General features: G+C 40.5%; 1 protein-coding gene across 1 annotated transcript in view; it reads right to left on the bottom strand.

Annotated features, from left to right (window-relative positions):
* Positions 1 to 2,193: 2,193 nt before the first annotated feature.
* Positions 2,194 to 18,033, bottom strand: part of AFG1L (AFG1 like ATPase) — a 61,138-nt gene continuing 45,298 nt past the window's right edge. Inside the window, exons 11-13 of the mRNA XM_080998827.1 lie at positions 10,661 to 10,801; positions 7,070 to 7,183; positions 2,194 to 4,783 (exon numbers count right to left, since the gene is read on the bottom strand). Coding sequence (XP_080854953.1) covers positions 4,598 to 4,783; positions 7,070 to 7,183; positions 10,661 to 10,801 — 441 coding nt within the window. The 3' untranslated portion in view covers positions 2,194 to 4,597. The remainder of the gene's footprint in view (positions 4,784 to 7,069; positions 7,184 to 10,660; positions 10,802 to 18,033) is intronic.

The following is an 18,033-nucleotide window of genomic DNA, read 5'->3' as shown; positions in this document are numbered from 1 at the left end:
AAGAGACGTTGGATGAAGATTGGAAGAAAATTTATAAAGAAAATTTTCTTATTTAGGGAATTAGCCTAAAATTAATGAATATTAGGGAAAATGTTGGAATGAAACTATATGACTCTAGCAGAAATGATATCAGGAGTTATGTATAACTGAGTATTAAGTTTTAAGCTTTAAGGTATTTTATGGTAAGATAAGGTTAAATAAATTAAGGTAATTTGAATAAGAGAATATGGGGAAAGATGGAAAGGATCCGTCGAGTTAATTAACAGGTTAAATTGTTAAGATAAATTATTTAACAAAAATTGAGAAAGATGGAAAGAATTTGCTGAAATAACTAAACTAGAATACAAAAAGGGAGGTGTGAGGAGGTCAACGAAACAAGCAAACGGAAGTTAAAGATATGTAACATGGGATTTGTGTTTTTTCCCCCTTTTTTATCTTCTTTCTTGCTGTATTGTTGTATTGGTTTTTATGTTTTGTGTTTTTTCTTCTTTTTATGTATTGTAGTGTTGTTGTTTTTCTTTTTTCCTGTAATTCTGAAATTATGAATAAATATTATTTTTTTAAAAAAATGTTTTTCAGGGCAATAAAATACACTTGCAGGGCAATAAAACTCAGTGTAGACAAACAAATAACTGTTTTCAGTTCTCTTGAACCTTTATTAAATATTTCCTGTTTGCAGGTCCTGCCCATTTCATAACTTTTTGTTTATCATGACTGGGAGATTAGTGACAAAAAGCATCTTTAAATTTTCTCAGTGTCAGTTTCTGTTTTCTGGGGTGGAGGAGAGCATGGTTACTGATTTATTCTCTTTTCCCCAATTATTTTTCTAGCAAAATCTTTTCATTTGTTGGGCTACCAACAATATTGTAGAAAATTGAGCTGCACCTACAGATGCACAATTTCTTTTAATATTTTTTTTTAATTTTCAAAAATATAAACATACAACAAAACCAATTCAGAATCTGAATATCGAGATTACTCTGAATCCCCTGACTTGTCCCCATCCCTTCCATGGGTCCTATTGATCCTATTCTCCACTGCATATCAATACTTTCCCAATTTTTTATCTTTCTAAATTATTCATACATTCTGTTACACTACAAGCGTGTTTAAAATCCTGCCAATGTTTTAACCTGTTACAGTGATCTTGTATATAAATTATAAACTTTTCTCATTCTTTTTTAAAGTTCTTGTCTTCTTGATTCCTGAGCTTCCCAGTTAATTTTGCCATTTCAGCATAGTCCATCAACTACCCACTGATGGTTGACAGATGCACATTTCCTTCTCTCAAGAGTGTTACGTTCATTGCTAGGATTTTCGAAAACATTGTAGGAAGCAAAGGCTTGGATATCATCCAAAGGACCTAATGCTATAATGTAGACAGATTTATTTTCCCCCTTTTCCCATGGAGGTGTGGGGAACCTTTGATCTCTGGATGTGGCTGAACTACAACTCCCATCAGTCCCATCAGCAAGCATGACCAGTGGCTAAGGACATACCATCTTGGATAGACTTTAAAGGGGGATTAGACAGGTTCATGGAAGATAAAGTTATAAATGGCTCCTAGCCAGGATGTGCTATTTCAAGTATGCCTCTGAATATCACTTGCTGGGAATTACAAGCAGGGAGAGTGCTGTTGGGCTCAGGCCTTGGTTGTGGGTTTCCCGTAGGTATCTACTGTGAGAACAAGAGGCTGTCATCTATTTTTAGTATATTGGAATGGAAGTTACCACCAGTCTTTTCTAATGGAAACATTGATAAATTGAAATAATACCTGATGTTTAATAATAACCCCTGGACAATTTTTAATATGGATGATCTTTATGGGCTCACTCTTTACTTGGGGTTGAGTCTTTTGGGTGGTTTGCATATGCACACATATCCATAATACGACAGCATAGTTGTCGCCTTCTGTGGCAAAATCATAGCTAACATTTCAGTCCTGTGCTGAAATGCAAGCAAATTCAGTGGGGCTTACTTCTTAGGGCTGTATCCAATGTTGCTATTCCACAAGTTCAGCAGACTTCCACCTGCACAGTGGAACTCTTCTCCACCTTACAGCACATCCTCAAAATCTGCTCCAGAGGGTTCACGGAATAGAGGTTAATGGGGAGAAAAGGAGGAGAAGGAGTATATTAAATTGCCACACCCTTTCCCTTGAAATATTATGATATTGCAACTAGACGCTGGTAGTAGGCTTTAAATATAATTGACATTTTTATTTATACTTTGTGTACCACAAGGCTTGTACACATAAAATGGATTTTACAATTATGGCAATAATCTTCCACATTCAACTATTTCTTACACGTTGTCCTTTGGCATCTTGGAAGGGCTTCCGCAGGTATTTGTAGTATACAATTTTCAAGAAGTAAAATAAATATTCCAGTTTGGTTTGGTTGCCTACAGACACTGATGAAATTGCTAACTATTACTCATTGCTGTCCCTGTGTCTCACTTGGCTCTCTACAGAAAACCTTCCAAGAGGTGAAAAAACAAGGTTATTCCCCATTGCCTAAGAGGCGGCCTACAACAAATCCAGCAGTGATCCGTGGGAATCAAGCTACTGCAATGTGGAATTGGTAACTTTTTCTTAAGCGTGCCTGGCAGACAGTTGCTACAGCAGATACAGCTGTACCCAGCATGGAGGGGAAACAATAGGGGGAAATGTACTTATTTCTCACCATCAAATGCACAGTCCTTTGTGTTCACAAAGCTATCAGAACTATCTTCCACCTGTGAAGTTTAGTAAAAGTACTGTAACTTAGCTCAGCTGCCTTTGGGATCAGGACTGACACAATGTGTGTTTATGGGTCCACATAAAACTTCGTCAATCTTGGTCAATATGGCTGGAGTTATAGAGTTATATTGTGACCTTTGCCTCTGGAAGATGACAAAGACCTCATCGTACGTCTTTCTGTTCCTGTGAGGATAGAAAACAGGTCTATGGGGTGGGAAGGATGGTTTCTAGTTCAGTCCCCCCCCCCCCCGCCGCTTTTTGCGGCAGATGTCATTCTTGGTAGCAGAGCACCCACAATATAATCCCTTTTCTCCTTTTCCTTGTCATACAGCTTTCTACCTTGAAAACAGCTTGTGTCCTTCAAACAAAAGTGGTTATACTGTTTGTATTGCCTGTCTGGAAGTATTTTTTCCTAGTGGGTTTGATTTCTTAAGTAGCCCATGGGCAATTATTATGGAAGGAATGTTGGTTTCTCTTTCTATGTATGGCCCTATTTAACTCACAAAATGGTGGCTGCTTGCTGGTTGTCTGCATTTGTCCACTGCAAGACATTGTCTTTAACTAGCCCTGGAGTAAATAGCCATAACTATCAGTGTTGACCTCCTGCTCATTGTTTAGTAGGTTTATGAGTTTATATACCTATTCTACCTTTATATTCATAAGCCAGTTTTGGTGCTCCTGCTTACTGCACCATGGTGGTCTGCACTGGGATGTGTGCCTTTGAGGATGCCAGACTGTGCATTGTTTGTGGTGTACATTGGGTATCCAAGAGTTATGCTACCAACACCATTCATTGACTGGTACCTTCCCTAAATGAACAATGTGGGTGGTCTTATTAGTAAAGCAATATCATGACTGATGGGTGGTTGAACTGCTAAGAGACGTTTCTGTGTTTGCATTGCTTTCTCCTGTGCTGTTCAGTAAAAGAGCATGATCCACCAATGTTACATGTGGCAATGGTGACTATCTGGTGTAGAAGGATCAATGCATTGTGGTGGCGGGTATATGAGTGTGTGTAGATTTGTACTTACTGTCTTGTGCATAGCTGCTTGAAAAGATCCTCAGCATCAGGCGGGAAGGAGGACAACTTAGTCAAATTCCAATATAAAGTTCATTTCACTACCAGTACAAAGTTCACTTCAAATCTTGTAAGATTGTCCTATCTGGTCTGCCTATAGAAGACACAGTGAGTTCATTTTTGCTATGATATTTATCCACTTAATGGCATTTTTTACTCTTGGTTCTGAAATTCCACTTTTATTTTCTCTTTGCACCCTCCCTATCAGAAGAATTTGAGACAGGGGGTCACACATACAGGCAATGGAATAACAATAAATAGGTCTACCGTGGCAGTAGGCAAGCAGAAATAAGAAATGTATTTAGAATGGCAGAGCTACCTAAATGCAATTATGTGTTTTTGTACTTAGTAAAATGAGAAACTGATTTTTTTCAGTTGCTGCCCAGAATCATTAAAAAAAAAATTCAAGAGTACTGAAGGTGCAGTTATCTATAACCAAAATACTAGAGATAGGCGGGTCCAATAATATGTATTTAATTTGCCTGGTTTGAGCCTACCATTTGTTCAAGCTGTAGTTTTTCAAGTATGATATACAAATGCAGACCATAAACTGTATGTGCCACTTCTTTCCACATAATTCGTAGATTAAAACTGGATTTGGATTCTTGGTCAGGAAAGACTTCATGTTAGGCTGGACTTCCACACACACAGGCATAAAACTGTTCCCACCAGCATTCCAGCATGTAACCTGTCCCTTGTTAACACATAAAGAGGCAGATGTTTAGGAAGTAAGGTGCAAAATTGGGCAGTGTGCACGTTAAAAATAATTTAGCATTGAGTTAGAACTCTCCTTTTTTACAACTACTATTTGTGTTTTGGTAGTCTTTTTGCAACTGTGTTTGGTTGCTCCTGTCCCCCTCCTTCCAGTACTGCTCAGTCTGCATTTCAGTCAGTCGTGAGATGGTACGCTGAAGGGCAAAAATCTCCTCCTCTCCCGTGAACATTGAAAGTCCTTGAGCTGAATCCTAGAGAGAGATGGAAGCAAAGAACATTTTTTTAAAAATGCAGGAAGCATTAAAAGGAAACCAGAAAATGAAAGACTTCTCAAACTTGCAGTGTGGCCTGAGCCCACATATTCACAGTCTGTCCACTCGCCTCATCCCCCAGGTTTGTGTGCAATTCATAACTATCGAGCTCCCTTTCTTCTGCAATCATGCTTTTGTGGAACAAAACTATTCTTAAATATTGAAAAAAGAATACAGGGAGCAGCACCTTGCAGTTGCTGCTTTTGGCTGTGCTTCTGTGCAATATTTTTTTGGTGATATTGCAGGTCTCTGGACATGTTTGTGAAATTACATGTTACATGTTTGTGAAACACAGGCACAATTCAGCTAGCTAACTCTAAAACAGACACTTTATTACATGCACACAAACATTTTCCAGTTAGACAGAAGTTTGAGAGGCTTTAAAAATATTTATTCCAAGAGTAGGGACTGGAACTGTTTTCTGTGGTTGATAATAGTAAAACACACACACACTGCTTACACTGAATGGCACACATCCTTTCGTCTACACAGATAAAGGCTATTTGGATGACTTGATGTGTCAGTCTTTGTGCAATAAAATGGTATTGCCCATGTAACTTTTTTTTTTACTGTCTGCAGTGGCAGGTTTGATGCCCTCATAGGGATAGGGAACCAATGGCCCTCCAGATGTTGGTGGACTCCATCTCCCATCAGTCCCAGCCAACATGGCCAATGGTCGGACATGTTGTAAGTTGCAGTTCAATAACATCTGGTTCTCCACCCCAAATACAGAGGCTAACTGAAAAGCACACAGTTATTCTATGATAACAATTAACCTATATCTTCCTTTGCCAGTGGTAAAGCCACAACAAAACAGTAGGTCTAAATATCACCATAACACAGCTGGCCCCGCAGGGGCCAATGTACCGTGAGGATGAATCTCTTTCCATTCCCACCTCCCCCCATTTGTGCAGTTTGTGCATCACAGTTTTGTACAACATTTTTGTATGACAGAGATCTTTCAGCGACACTTGTGTTTAACATATATTCAGTAATGTGGTTTTTTTTATCCTTATCAGTTAGGAGTTAACAGACTGGGTTCACAAAACCTTCCTCTCACTTTCTTTGAATTTCACCTCACTGCAGGACTAAAATGAAAGCAAGTTTTCTCAAGTACATAACATGCTAAGACAAGGCTTTTAAAATGTGTGTTGGCTCATATTCTGAAAACATTATGCTTTTCCCCACCAAGATGAATGGCACTCTAAGATAAAAAACTGTGTGAGTCTACTGTGCATTAACAGCATACACTTGAAAGATCAGCAACAAGAGGACTAAGCTGCAACCCTTAAATTACTTTTCAAAAGTGTTGCTTATAACCACCACATTTCTTTATAAGATATAAAAGGGAGACATTATTAGAAAACAATACTTATTAGGAAACCTATTTTTACTGGATAAACACTGGAAACTATTTGCCTTAGATAAAATTACTTGAGGCTTCTAACTTCTGATTTAGCTTTCTGTCAGGTATTAGTATTCATAAACTATATAATGTAAGAATAGAAATATAATCTATAATGCAGAAATGCAAGCAACAGCTTCTTGTATTCTGGGTTGTATTCAACCAACAATTAGAGTAATTGCTTAATGACCATGACTAACATGCTCTGGTCCATGAGGTCACGAAGAGTCGGTCACGACTAAACAACAACTTAGGCTCATTAATTCCAATGGGTCTACTCTGAGTAAAAGTTAGTTAATTACAAATCCTGTGCATATCAGTTTTGGGAAGCAGTATTTATCAGCTCTCTCCTTTGTAAACATGGAGTGAAAGAGACACTTATAACACACCTATTAGACAATAAACAGATTCCCAACATGGTGGCTCAAGTAAAATAAGGTGCTTTGAGTTCCAGTCCAGGAAAAAGGTGGGATGATGATGATACAAGTGCAATGTACAAAGCTAAATGTAGCTGCACTAAATCTGAAGAACATGTATTAAAGCAGCAGCATGACCCAATATTTATAATATATTAGAAACACATACTGAGTAAAAGATTAGAAGTATCTCTAGAATTATGCTAAAATGGATTGGTTATGCCATTTATGAATAGCATTGCTTTAAGTTGGAATAGAAGAAAAGGTGCAACGTTGATCCTGCCAGAAAGCTACAGAATGACCGGTTAAATGCTTTTGCTGCTCACTGCCCTCCTAGCACCACCACTCAGACCAAAACCAATTATGCTCCCCTGCAACAAAGGCTCTAATGATCATAGTGCTTACCTGGCTCAACCCCAAATCATCCATCATTACCCTACTTTCGTCCAATCCACCATCATGGGATTCTTGAATAAATATGTTTTGGAGTGGCGCTGATGCAGAGCAAACAATACGTACCTGGAAGAGAGTGAAAAAGCTGTAGGTGCTATCATATATAGCTCCTATTTCTCCATTTGAATTTTGTAAAATCCACCATGTTTTCATTTTGTATGGTGTAAGTAGCAATTTTGATATAAACAACAACTGAAATGATTTCTGATTTTGCCAAGCATAAGTAGCTCTCCATAAGAATGCAGAATGCTAGTGGCTTGTACTGTACCATCATTCGTTCTTCACTTCACAAACACTAACCATAAACCCATTTATAAAAAATGTGCCATTCTAACACAATCACCACTAACTTTAATTCTTTTACATAGTCATTGGGTATAACATCTTGCCATCAAAACCTATATGTAATAAATATCCTCAAAATCAAAATGTAGGCCATTCTTTTCTTCTACTATTCTTAAGAATCTAAGTCAGCATTAGGGAATTTATTTCTACTGGTTTTGTACAGCATTTAGCTTACGGTCACTTTCTCTCCCTCCCTCCCTCCCTCCCTCCCTCTCTCTCTCTCTCTCTATCACAGACACACACACACAAATTTAAAATACTTATGCTCATTGAACATTATCATGCAATAAGCTACTTTCCTTTTGTAGTAAAACAATATAGAAACTCTGTTCCACAATGGAAGGCAGGGCAGAAATGAACTGAAATAAGGCCACTAATTGGTTATGCTTTGTTAGATGAATTAAATTCAGTTGTGACAAATTTAATTGGTGATTTATTGTCATTATATTTTTTTAAACAACATTAATGCTTATAGATGCATCACCAGAAAATATGAAAAGCTAAGTGTAACTCATGGAATTCTGAAATGTTAAATACAAAATAATATATATTTTGGCATGGCATGAAACCTGTGTTGGAAAGAATAAATTTTGCTACTACCTTTTGATTTTGGGTGGAATACTATAGCCAGCCACCACAACATTACAGTTTTGTATTTCTCTTTTTCCCTCTTTCTAGACAATTGTCACTTCTCTACCAGGGAATTTTTGTCAGCTTCAAAATGACCATTTTCTGAGTCAAGAGAACAATATAGAGCCACGCATACATACATCAAGGAAGACCAAAACACAGTTTCAAAGTGAACCGGGAATTTCCTTCTACACTGCCTGGAGTAATTCTGATGTCATTTTGGCATCTTTGATGTGTGCAATTCTAAATTTCGCCATAGCACTCCTCAATCACAGCTGTGACTTTACTCACTGACTAAAAACAGTGAAAGGTGGGAGGAGGCTCCTTTGCCACCAAACAATTCCTGAAATGGTACCTGCGCATTTTGCTTCATGATGTTTGTTCTACAAGTGCTAGAGCAGACTTCCCCAACCTGGTGCCCTCTAGATGGTCTGCTGCCTGGGGCCAATAGGGGTATGGTCTAAAATACGTTTAATGTGAGTTGCTAGTTGTCAGCCTTTAAGTTTTAGCATCCTTTTTTAAAAGAAGATAAAGTTAATAAAGTTGAGAACCTCTAGTACACAACCTGCCATTTCACAAGCTGCAGGTGCCAATGTACGGTATATTTTAAACTGTTGGTAGCTATTATAGGGCAATTGTCTAGTGAAGAAAAAACAAGCACTCTCCCAGCTTTAAAATACAGCCAGTAGCTAACAGGGCTCGTGACACTTCTAGAATAATACTTATAATTGCAATGGGCAAGGTGAGATAACATACTTGTGTGTGTGGCTCACCATAATGTCCAGTGAGAAAATATTGTTGTTTGACTGTGAGGAAAATGCAGGAGTTTTGAGAAAAGACATCTGGATTCACCAGAAAAAGTGAGCTGCATTTAACTCATTTACTAAACAAAGATAAGACTGTCTGGATAAGTCCCAACTATCTTGCTGAACTAAAGGTGGGTTTTTTTCTTTGCCAGGACATTCTTGAAAAAGGTTTTTAATCTCAATCGATATTTCCTGATTGCATAAATATTTAAGTGCGTGGCTATAATCACACATAGGGTGAAGCTTAATGTCTTCCATTACTTTTTAAAACATCAGCTTAAATATAAAGAGCCTTTTTTAGTTGTTTTAATACTGCTGATTTTGCTCCCATGATTGAAACCTTTGTAAATCCAAGCTAAGTGCTGCATTTATCATTACTATTTCATTAGAGGTCCCACAACTCAGACTAAAACCAAGAGTGGCTGTTTCTTCTAAAATTATCATCACTTTGGGGCAAACCCATTAACACTTTACTCGTCTGTTCACTTATAACGAATCATGACTGGGACTCTAGGTGAAATAAGACGAAAACAAAGCAAATCTGTACCCTGGAATTATAGCAGCAAACAAAACTTTGTGGATAATTTCAACTTAACTATTGTTTGGCTTGCAAAACATGATGTGACTTTTTACCAATCAAGAAAAAAGAATCATGATCATTTCTCTTGGAAAGATATTATTTTGACTCAGAGTTGGTTGGGGGCATGGGGCAGAATATACCAACAATTTTCTAATATCTAAACTCCACCTTGGAGTTGCAGATTTTCAGGGATAGGAGTTGGTGAGCAGCAATGTTTTATCTATGTGTCCTGGTTTGGAGAAAACAAGAGAGAATGTTTTGTTCCAGTGGCGTAGCGTGGGGGGTGCCAGGGGGGCCGGCCGCACCGGGCGCAACATGGGCGGGGGGCGCGCTCGCACTAGCAGCTCTCTGCCCCTACTAAAATCCACGGGTTAGGGAGCCCGCGCTCGCTCGGCTTGGCGAGGAGGTCGCGGAAGGGGGAGAGCGAAGCCTTCTGCCGCGGGCAAAAAAAGGAGAGGAAGCCGGGTGGGCAGGCGGGCGGGCTGGCTGGCGGGGGTCTGGCTGCGCCTGCTGCTGCCGGTGCAGGGCAAGGCAAGCAGAGCGAGGAGGAGAGAGAGGGGAAGGGGGGGGAAGCAGCTAGGAAACGCTGCGGTGTGGAGGAGGAATCAATTAAGGAGAGAAAGCGAAAAGCCTTGGAGAAAGGGAAAAAAGGAAAGAAAAGAGGCAGCTCCAGGAGAGCGCGGGGGAAAGAGAAGCCTCGCTGCTGCTGCTGCTTGGGAGAGTAAATTACTGTACTTGCCTTGCCCCGGGTTAGGGGGCGCAAATTATTTGCCTTGCCCCGGGTTAGGGGGCGCAAATTACTTGCCTTGCCCCGGGTGCTGATAACCCACGCTACGCCGCTGTTTTGTTCTTCTTTTATAGTGCTGGAACTCAAGCTCACCTAATGAAATTGATTGGCATTGCCATTTGATTCCAGGAAATTAAAAACACACCAAATTAAAATCACACCAAATTTAACTCCCACCCGTTGAAGACCTATGACCTAAACTGTATCTGGGTTAAATTGTCCCGTGACTTGTTCACCCCTGTCATCTCATGTGGAACCAATTTCCCAAAGCAGCAGGCAAATATGAGAGAAAATAGGAAGATTTAACTTGCATTACCCATTAATCTTATACTGATAATTTCCAGAGCAATTCAAGATGCTTTCATCCTGTAAGAATTTACCAACTGACTGCTTACCTTCTTGTCATAAAAAGTATCAACAAGAGTAATGAAGCGGCGAGCTTGGGTCCTTTTTGCCATTGTAAACTCAGGTATGTGACGAACAAAGACTAGGTCAAAATGCATAGCTACTTCCAAGTAATCACTGGCTCCAAGCGGCTGAAAAAGAAAATGGGAACTGTAACCCATTGAAAAGCCAATAGACCAACATAATATATATTTTGAAATGCTACCATCATATCTCAAGCAAACCAGTGTGATCCCTCCTATTTTGTTTTCTTTTTGCATTAGGTGATAAGGTTGACTGTGATAGTAACAGATTGATTCCTAAAGTTGGTGGCTAAGCAAGTAATTTGCTTGGGTATTGCCAAATTTATAGAGCAAATAAGAAGAATGTGCCGGATCAGGCCAATGGCCCATCTAGATCAGTATCCTGTTCTCGCAGTGGCTGACCAGAGATTCCTGTGGAAAGCGAGATCTAAGTACAACAGCACTCTGTGAAGGTATCCTTGTAAATTTTGTACTAACTGACTACAGAAGGTGTCTCCCCACCACCCACCCACATCATATGTTAATGCTAAGGATAAAGTTAAAAGAAAATTGAGTCATTTCCTCAGGGTAAAACCAAATGGGCTGCAGACTGCATTAATCATTTAATATGTCTATTTTCAACTATGAAATTAATACCCACAGTGAAAGGGTTATGATTGGAAATGTGTTGCACAGCAAGGAAGATTTAGTATTTACCTCCTTTGCTGTGGTCCAAGCAGATATAATTTCCCCCTCCCAGGGCCTCTGGGAGGAAGGCTACCATTGGTGCAACTGGCAGCTTCCCTCCTGCGGTAAATAACAGCATCAGAGAGAAGGGAGTTTTAGCAGGATTGTGATATGGTAGGAGGGTAAAACTCTCCCTCCTCATGTGCCATAGTCCTAATCTTGATCCCCTCTTGCAGCTGCTGCACTGAAAGTACGTTTTTTAAAAGACACAAGCATGGACGTAGCTAGGATTTTTGTTGGGGGGGGGCAGAACCAACATGATTGGTCAGTTAAGTAATTCTATTGTTTTACTTGATGGGGGGGGGGCAGCAGCCCATGGACACAATGCATTCACACATTTAACATCACATCTAGTTTGCCATCAAGTCTTCCACTTTCTTGAAGCATTCTAACTCAGACTCAAGCAAAAGGAATGTAAGCACAATGCAATAAACCCAGATGTGTGAACAAGCCCTAAATAAATCACATACTCAAGCTCTAACTACAGCTGCAGAGAATTCATGCAGGAATGCACACGTTACAGAAATAGGCTATATGAATTAGTCTGAAATTTACAACAGTAGTAGATATGTTCCTGACATCATCCAGTCTAATACCAGATTGGTTTAACTAAATTCCTATGAATTAAAATTGCAGCCACAACATAAAAGATAAAAGATGGTTCATGGATCATTTAGTACACCACACATTTGAGAATTAATTAAATGGCCGTGGATTCCTAAGATTAAATAAGCAAACCAAGTGCTTAGGTTTTATTTCTGGTTTCAGGAGCTTAAAACAAAAAACACTCTTCCATGTTTGGAATGGAGGGAAACCCCTGAAACATAAAGAATGCCCTGCCAGGAAAGTCTTGATGAGCACCCATGTAATGGCCCTTTCAACACTAGTTGGAAAACTTTTTATTTTCCTGTGATATGTAAAAATCATCTTTCAGTGCTGTGCAGTGCTGTTTTATAGGACTGACTGCTGGTGGTATTATCTTTTCTATTTCTAATGAGCAATTTATTACTACAGTGGTACCTTAGGATGTGAGCGGGATCCGTTCTGGAGCCTCGTTCGCGTCCTGAACAGAACGTAAGACGCAACGGCGCATCTGCGTGGGTCACGTTTTGCCACTTCCGTGCATGCGCGTGACATCATTTTGAGTGTCTGTGCATGTGCGAGCGATGAAACCCGGAAGTAACGTGCTCCATTACTTCCAGGTTGCTGTGGAGCACAACCCGAAAGCGCTCAACCTGAAGCACATTTAACCCGAGGTATTTATTTAAGACATTTACACAGAGGTACCTCGGGTTAAGTACTTAATTTGTTCCGGAGGTCCATTCTTAACCTGAAACTGTTCTTAACCTGAAGCACCATTTTAGCTAATGGGGCCTCCCGCTGCCGCCGCGCCGCCGGAGCACGATGTCTGTTCTCATCCTGCAGCAAAGTTCTTAACCTGAGATACTATTTCTGGGTTAGCAGAGCCTGTAACCTGAAGCGTCTGTAACCTGAAGCATATGTAACCCGAGGTACCACTGTATACCACTTAATGATTAATATTTTAAGTGATTATAAGTTTGGTTAAGTTATTAGGCAATATAAAAATGTTGTAAAATAAATGAAATGAAATGAAAAAGCCAAGTCTTTACCCAACATTGTTTTGAAACGAAGTTCTGTTCCCACATACTGTATTGTACAATGTTATTATGCAACTTGCCTTTCTACAGAGGAGCAGGAGCCATGTGACAGAGGAGTTTTCCTCCCTTTTTTGGAGGGAGGCGGAAACAAGCTGCGCCACTGAATTAGACCCTCCACACACGAAAACATGTGCCCTGCCATAAAAGCTTCTCAAAAGCATTACTCCAGCTTTGCCAGCTGCCCACCATACAGCTGCGATTCCCTTGAAGGCATTGTGAGGGTGTTGGGCACATCTGCTGAGGAGATACAGAATTGGGCACTGAAAACGTGGTCCTGGCAACAGATCCTGAGTAGCCTCACAAGCAATGTGATTTCTTTATGCTGGGACTCTTAACAGGGAGAGAACCCCTATAAGCCAGTGAATAAGCCAAGAGTTCCAAAGGAAGAAATACAAGCCACTAAATATCACACAAACCCAGGTGCCTTGTATAATGCCAGTATTCTTTAAACCTGGTGGGGGGAACACCACCACAAATTCAGTGAAGTCCAGTGAGATCCTGTGAACAGGTGGAGCTACTTTATAGCAAGTCAGATTGAGGGTCCAATTAGCTCAGTAACATCTGCAAGACCTCAGCCAGGCCCCCTTCCCAGTCATGCTGGCAGAGCCCTTTTTAAGCAGGGGCGCCAAGAATTGAACATGGGGTCTCCTGCATGCAAATCTTGAGTTCTCTTACTAGGCACGGTGGTCAGATGCAAGAGAAGACAGGGCTGCTACACCTGTAATAGTTGTGTAGAAGTGGGAATTGCACCAGGTATAGATTAGCACACAATGTACGAAATTCCCTCTTCTACATAATTATTAAAGCTGCAGGAGCCCTTCCTGCTTCTGCGTCTGGCCCCTGACTCTGACTCCCTGCCATGCACAACTTCTGAGCCATTGTGCAGTGAACCCATTGAACATATCCCTATTAACTAGCTAAAGACCTATATAAATCCAGTCTCTGGTTAGGGAAGATCCACCGATTAGTGGTAGAGCATCTCTTTTGCATGCAGAAGGTCCCAGTTTCAACACTGACATGTCCAGGGAAGGGCTGGGAAAGAACCCTGCCTGAAATCCTGGTGAGCTGCTGCCAATCAGTGAAGATAGTACTGAGCTAGATGGACCAATGGCGGGACCTTGTATAAGGCAGCTTCCTATGCACCTCCTGAAGTTTGTTCCTCTTTCAGTTACATTTATTGGGAAATGCTTTAATTTTGTGGAACGAGCCAGACAAGTTACTGAAACCTCTCTGGAGTCCAAGGTCTTGCTTTGTACGATTGACTGATTAGCATGTAAATACTAGAAGTCTACGTTGGTATAATTTATTATGAAATGTCACCTTTCTGAAGAGCTTACTGCTTCTGTATCAGTCAACAGCAGCCTCAATACAATGCCTAGTTTTAAAGAAATAATTATTCTGAAGCTACATAACTTGCCCTAGGAAGAATTGATTTGCTTAATTTGAATACTCAATGGCACTTCAGCTAGTGCCGTATTTGGGCATGTTATTCCACTTCAAGCTTCAAATAAGATTACCTGGTACAATTCCTCATTCTCACAATGACACCTTCAGCCACATCGAATTTTACTTATTTATTTATGAACATACCTATTGTAGTAAACAAATGTTCTGATTTTGTTTTAACCAGATGGGACCACCAAAACCCACTCTGAGGACAGTGGTGTTTTTCCTATTGCTAGCTCAATCTCAGCTGCACTCCCGACCCTTTCTGCAGGACTCTAAACAATTTTCAGATAGTTCTAGGACTTCATGGGAAACTACTTTAAGTCTGTAGTGTGTCTACAGTTATCTTAATATCAACTTCTGTGATTAATGACTTGGCTTTCTACCTTGTTGCTGCCATGTAAAAGATGGATAATGAAGACCAACCACTGTGGATTTCTATTACTAATTCTTAATACTGGGAAGTAGGATTTCATTGATGTCACACTCACTCAAACCACATCCATGCCAATTCAAGCCCACCAAGCTGTTAATCTACTTTAGTCTGCTTGACTGAGCTGTCCACTTCATTCTTTTTCCATTTCACTACCAAGTTAACAAGTGTTCTGCTACCATTTTCTCAACTCAAGTTATTTTAATAGCTGTCTATATATTGTAATGCTCTAACAAATCACTCCATTTCCCTTATTTTTCTATTAATTATTATTATCATTAAATTTATTACTCCCCCCTTCAGCAGCAGGTCCCAGTATTAAAATTCAGTATTTAAAGCAGGTAAAATGTATTGTAGTCACAGGAGTTAAGGGTGGGTCCCACACATCTCAGGTACCGAAAGCCAGGGTAAAGTGGTACCGTGCATCTTCCCCATTCACCAAAAGCTGTATAGGGAAGGTGCCAGATGCACCTCTGTGACGAGGGAATGTCACAACTTCATAACACACAAAGGGGATGGCTTTGACCTTTTTTTGCTTCTGAAGGAAAAAAAGCAAAGTAACAGCCCTTTGCTCTGAGGTGAGGTTTTTACGATATACGATATCTTTATTGTCATTGTCCCATGCAGAACAATGAAATTGTAAAACTACACAAAACTACTACAAAACTACATAAAACTACTACAAAACTACATAAAACATTCAAAAACCCCTAAAAACTCTGAAACCCCATTTTAAAATACACTGTACTATAGAGACCCCTTATGCTGCATTTAGGGACATGGGTGGTGCTGTGGGTAAAACCTCAGCACCTAGGACGTGCCGATCGCATGGTCGGCGGTTCGAATCCCCGCGGCGGGGTGCGCTCCCGTCGCTCGGTCCCAGCGCCTGCCAACCTAGCAGTTCGAAAGCACCTCCGGGTGCAAGTAGATAAATAGGGACCCCTTACCAGCGGGAAGGTAAACGGCGTTCCGTGTGCTGCGCTGGCTCGCCAGATGCAGCTTGTCACGCTGGCCACGTGACCCGGAAGTGTCTGCAGACAGCGCTGGCTCCCGGCCTATAGAGTGAGATGAGCGCACAACCCTAGAGTCTGGCAAGACTGGCCCGTACGGGCAGGGGTACCTTTACCTTTACTATGCTGCATTTAGAACCAGAATTGCATTTGCGTAGAAACTGTTTCCAAGGCGGCTAGTCCTGGCCTTTATAACCCTATACCTTCTTCCAGAAGGCAGCAGCTGAAAGAGATCATTTCCGGGGTGCGTACTATCCTGCACTTTTATTATTATTTTTATATTCTTTTATTATTGTTACTAGAAATACAAAAAAACCACATAAATAGGAAGCAGAAAAGAAAGTCAAGCTCTGGAATCTACCTATTGCAATTTCCTTCTTTCTATGTTATTTAAGAGAAATTACCTTTTGGGTCTGTGTTGTTTGTACGTTTTGGGGGGTCTTCCATTTTATGTACTGTAGATTGTAATTGGTCATTAACAAGTACTTTCCGTCTTAACATGATAAGGGATGATATGTAACCATCCCAGAATCATCCTTTACATGAAGAATGTTCATAAGTGACCTAACCTGACAGACGATACAACCGCTGTGATAGAATCATTTCCATGATTGTAGCAGCTGATGAAAAGACTCCTGCAATTGTAGAAATCACTGCTTAGAGACCATGGCTGTATTCATGAAATGGGTGGTATCCTTGCTACCTCCTCCACACAATTGTGGACACGTGCAAAATTACAAATGGCTGCAGTTGCATTACTTGGAGCCAGTCTTCCCTAGACAAAACAACCTCAGTTCTTCAATCAAGGATCTCCTCAAAAAGGAAACAAACTTTTAAAAAAAGCAGAGTGGAAGGGGACGACAACTCTTGTGCTCTCTCTCTCTAGGTTTCGGTGTGTTTGGTGTTAGCAGCTATTGAGTAGTGTCCATTAAAAGTAACTATCCCCTTGCCTTCATGGTTACCACACTTTTGGATTGCAGTGGTGCCCCGCAAGACGAATGCCTCGCAAGACGGAAAACTCGCTAGACGAAAGGGTTTTCCGTTTTGGAGGTGCTTTGCAAAACGAATCTCCTATGGGCTTGCTTCGCAAGACGAAAATGTCTTGTGAGTTCCTGCGGGGTTTTTTTCCTTTCCCCCCCTTTTTCTAAGCCGCTAAGCCGCTTATCCGCTAAAAGCCGCTAAAAGCCGCTAATAGCGCTAATCCGTCAATGGGCTTGCTTCGCAAGACGAAAAAACCGCTAGACGAAGAGACTCACAGAACGGATTCTTTTCGTCTTGCGAGGCACCACTGTGATTTTTTTTTAATTAAATATTTTGGTACGTAAAATGATGGGTGCATATAAAGTGGTGCCTCGCAAGACGAAATTAATCCATTCCGCGAGTGTCTTCGTCTAGCGGTTTTTTCGTCTTGCGAAGCAACCCTATTAGCGGCTTAGCGCTATTAGTGGTTTAGCGGCTATTAAAGGCTTAGCGGCTTAGCTGCTAAAAGGCTATTAAAGGCTTAGCGGCTTAGAAAAAGCGGGGGAAAGCGAAAAAAAAATCTCAAGACTCGCAAGACATTTTCGTCTTGCGAAGCAAGCCCATAGGGAAATTCATCCTGCGAAGCAACTCAAAAACGGAAAACCCTTTCGTCTAGCAGGTTTTCCGTCTTGCGAGGCATTCGTCTTGTGGGGCACCACTGTAAATATAGGTGCCCATGTAGCTCTTAAAATAAAAAAGTGCAAGTTATCCTTAGGACTGACATTGACTGCCAAAAGATGCTGCTAAGAATTTTGAAGAGTGAGCAACCAGGCTTTTGCCCCTAGAGAGCGTCTCCATTATGTCTATACCACTATCAAGTTACTAATAGTGGATCAGGAAGTTCACCATTGCTGCAGAGAAAGAACCATCAGCACACAGCCTTAATCACATTAAAAAGTTAGTATTGCCATCAGAGGGCAGTATTTGCTATGCATAATCATGGCTGAAAGTTTTTATTTCAAAGAAGCATTAAGAAATATAGATAACATGGAGATATTAAAGATAAGATTTATGCTGCACCTACCT

Source organism: Podarcis pityusensis, assembly GCF_964106645.2.
Source record: "Podarcis pityusensis genome assembly, chromosome: 3".
Classification (NCBI taxonomy): domain Eukaryota; kingdom Metazoa; phylum Chordata; class Lepidosauria; order Squamata; family Lacertidae; genus Podarcis; species Podarcis pityusensis.
This window is presented reverse-complemented; position numbering and strand designations above follow the sequence as displayed.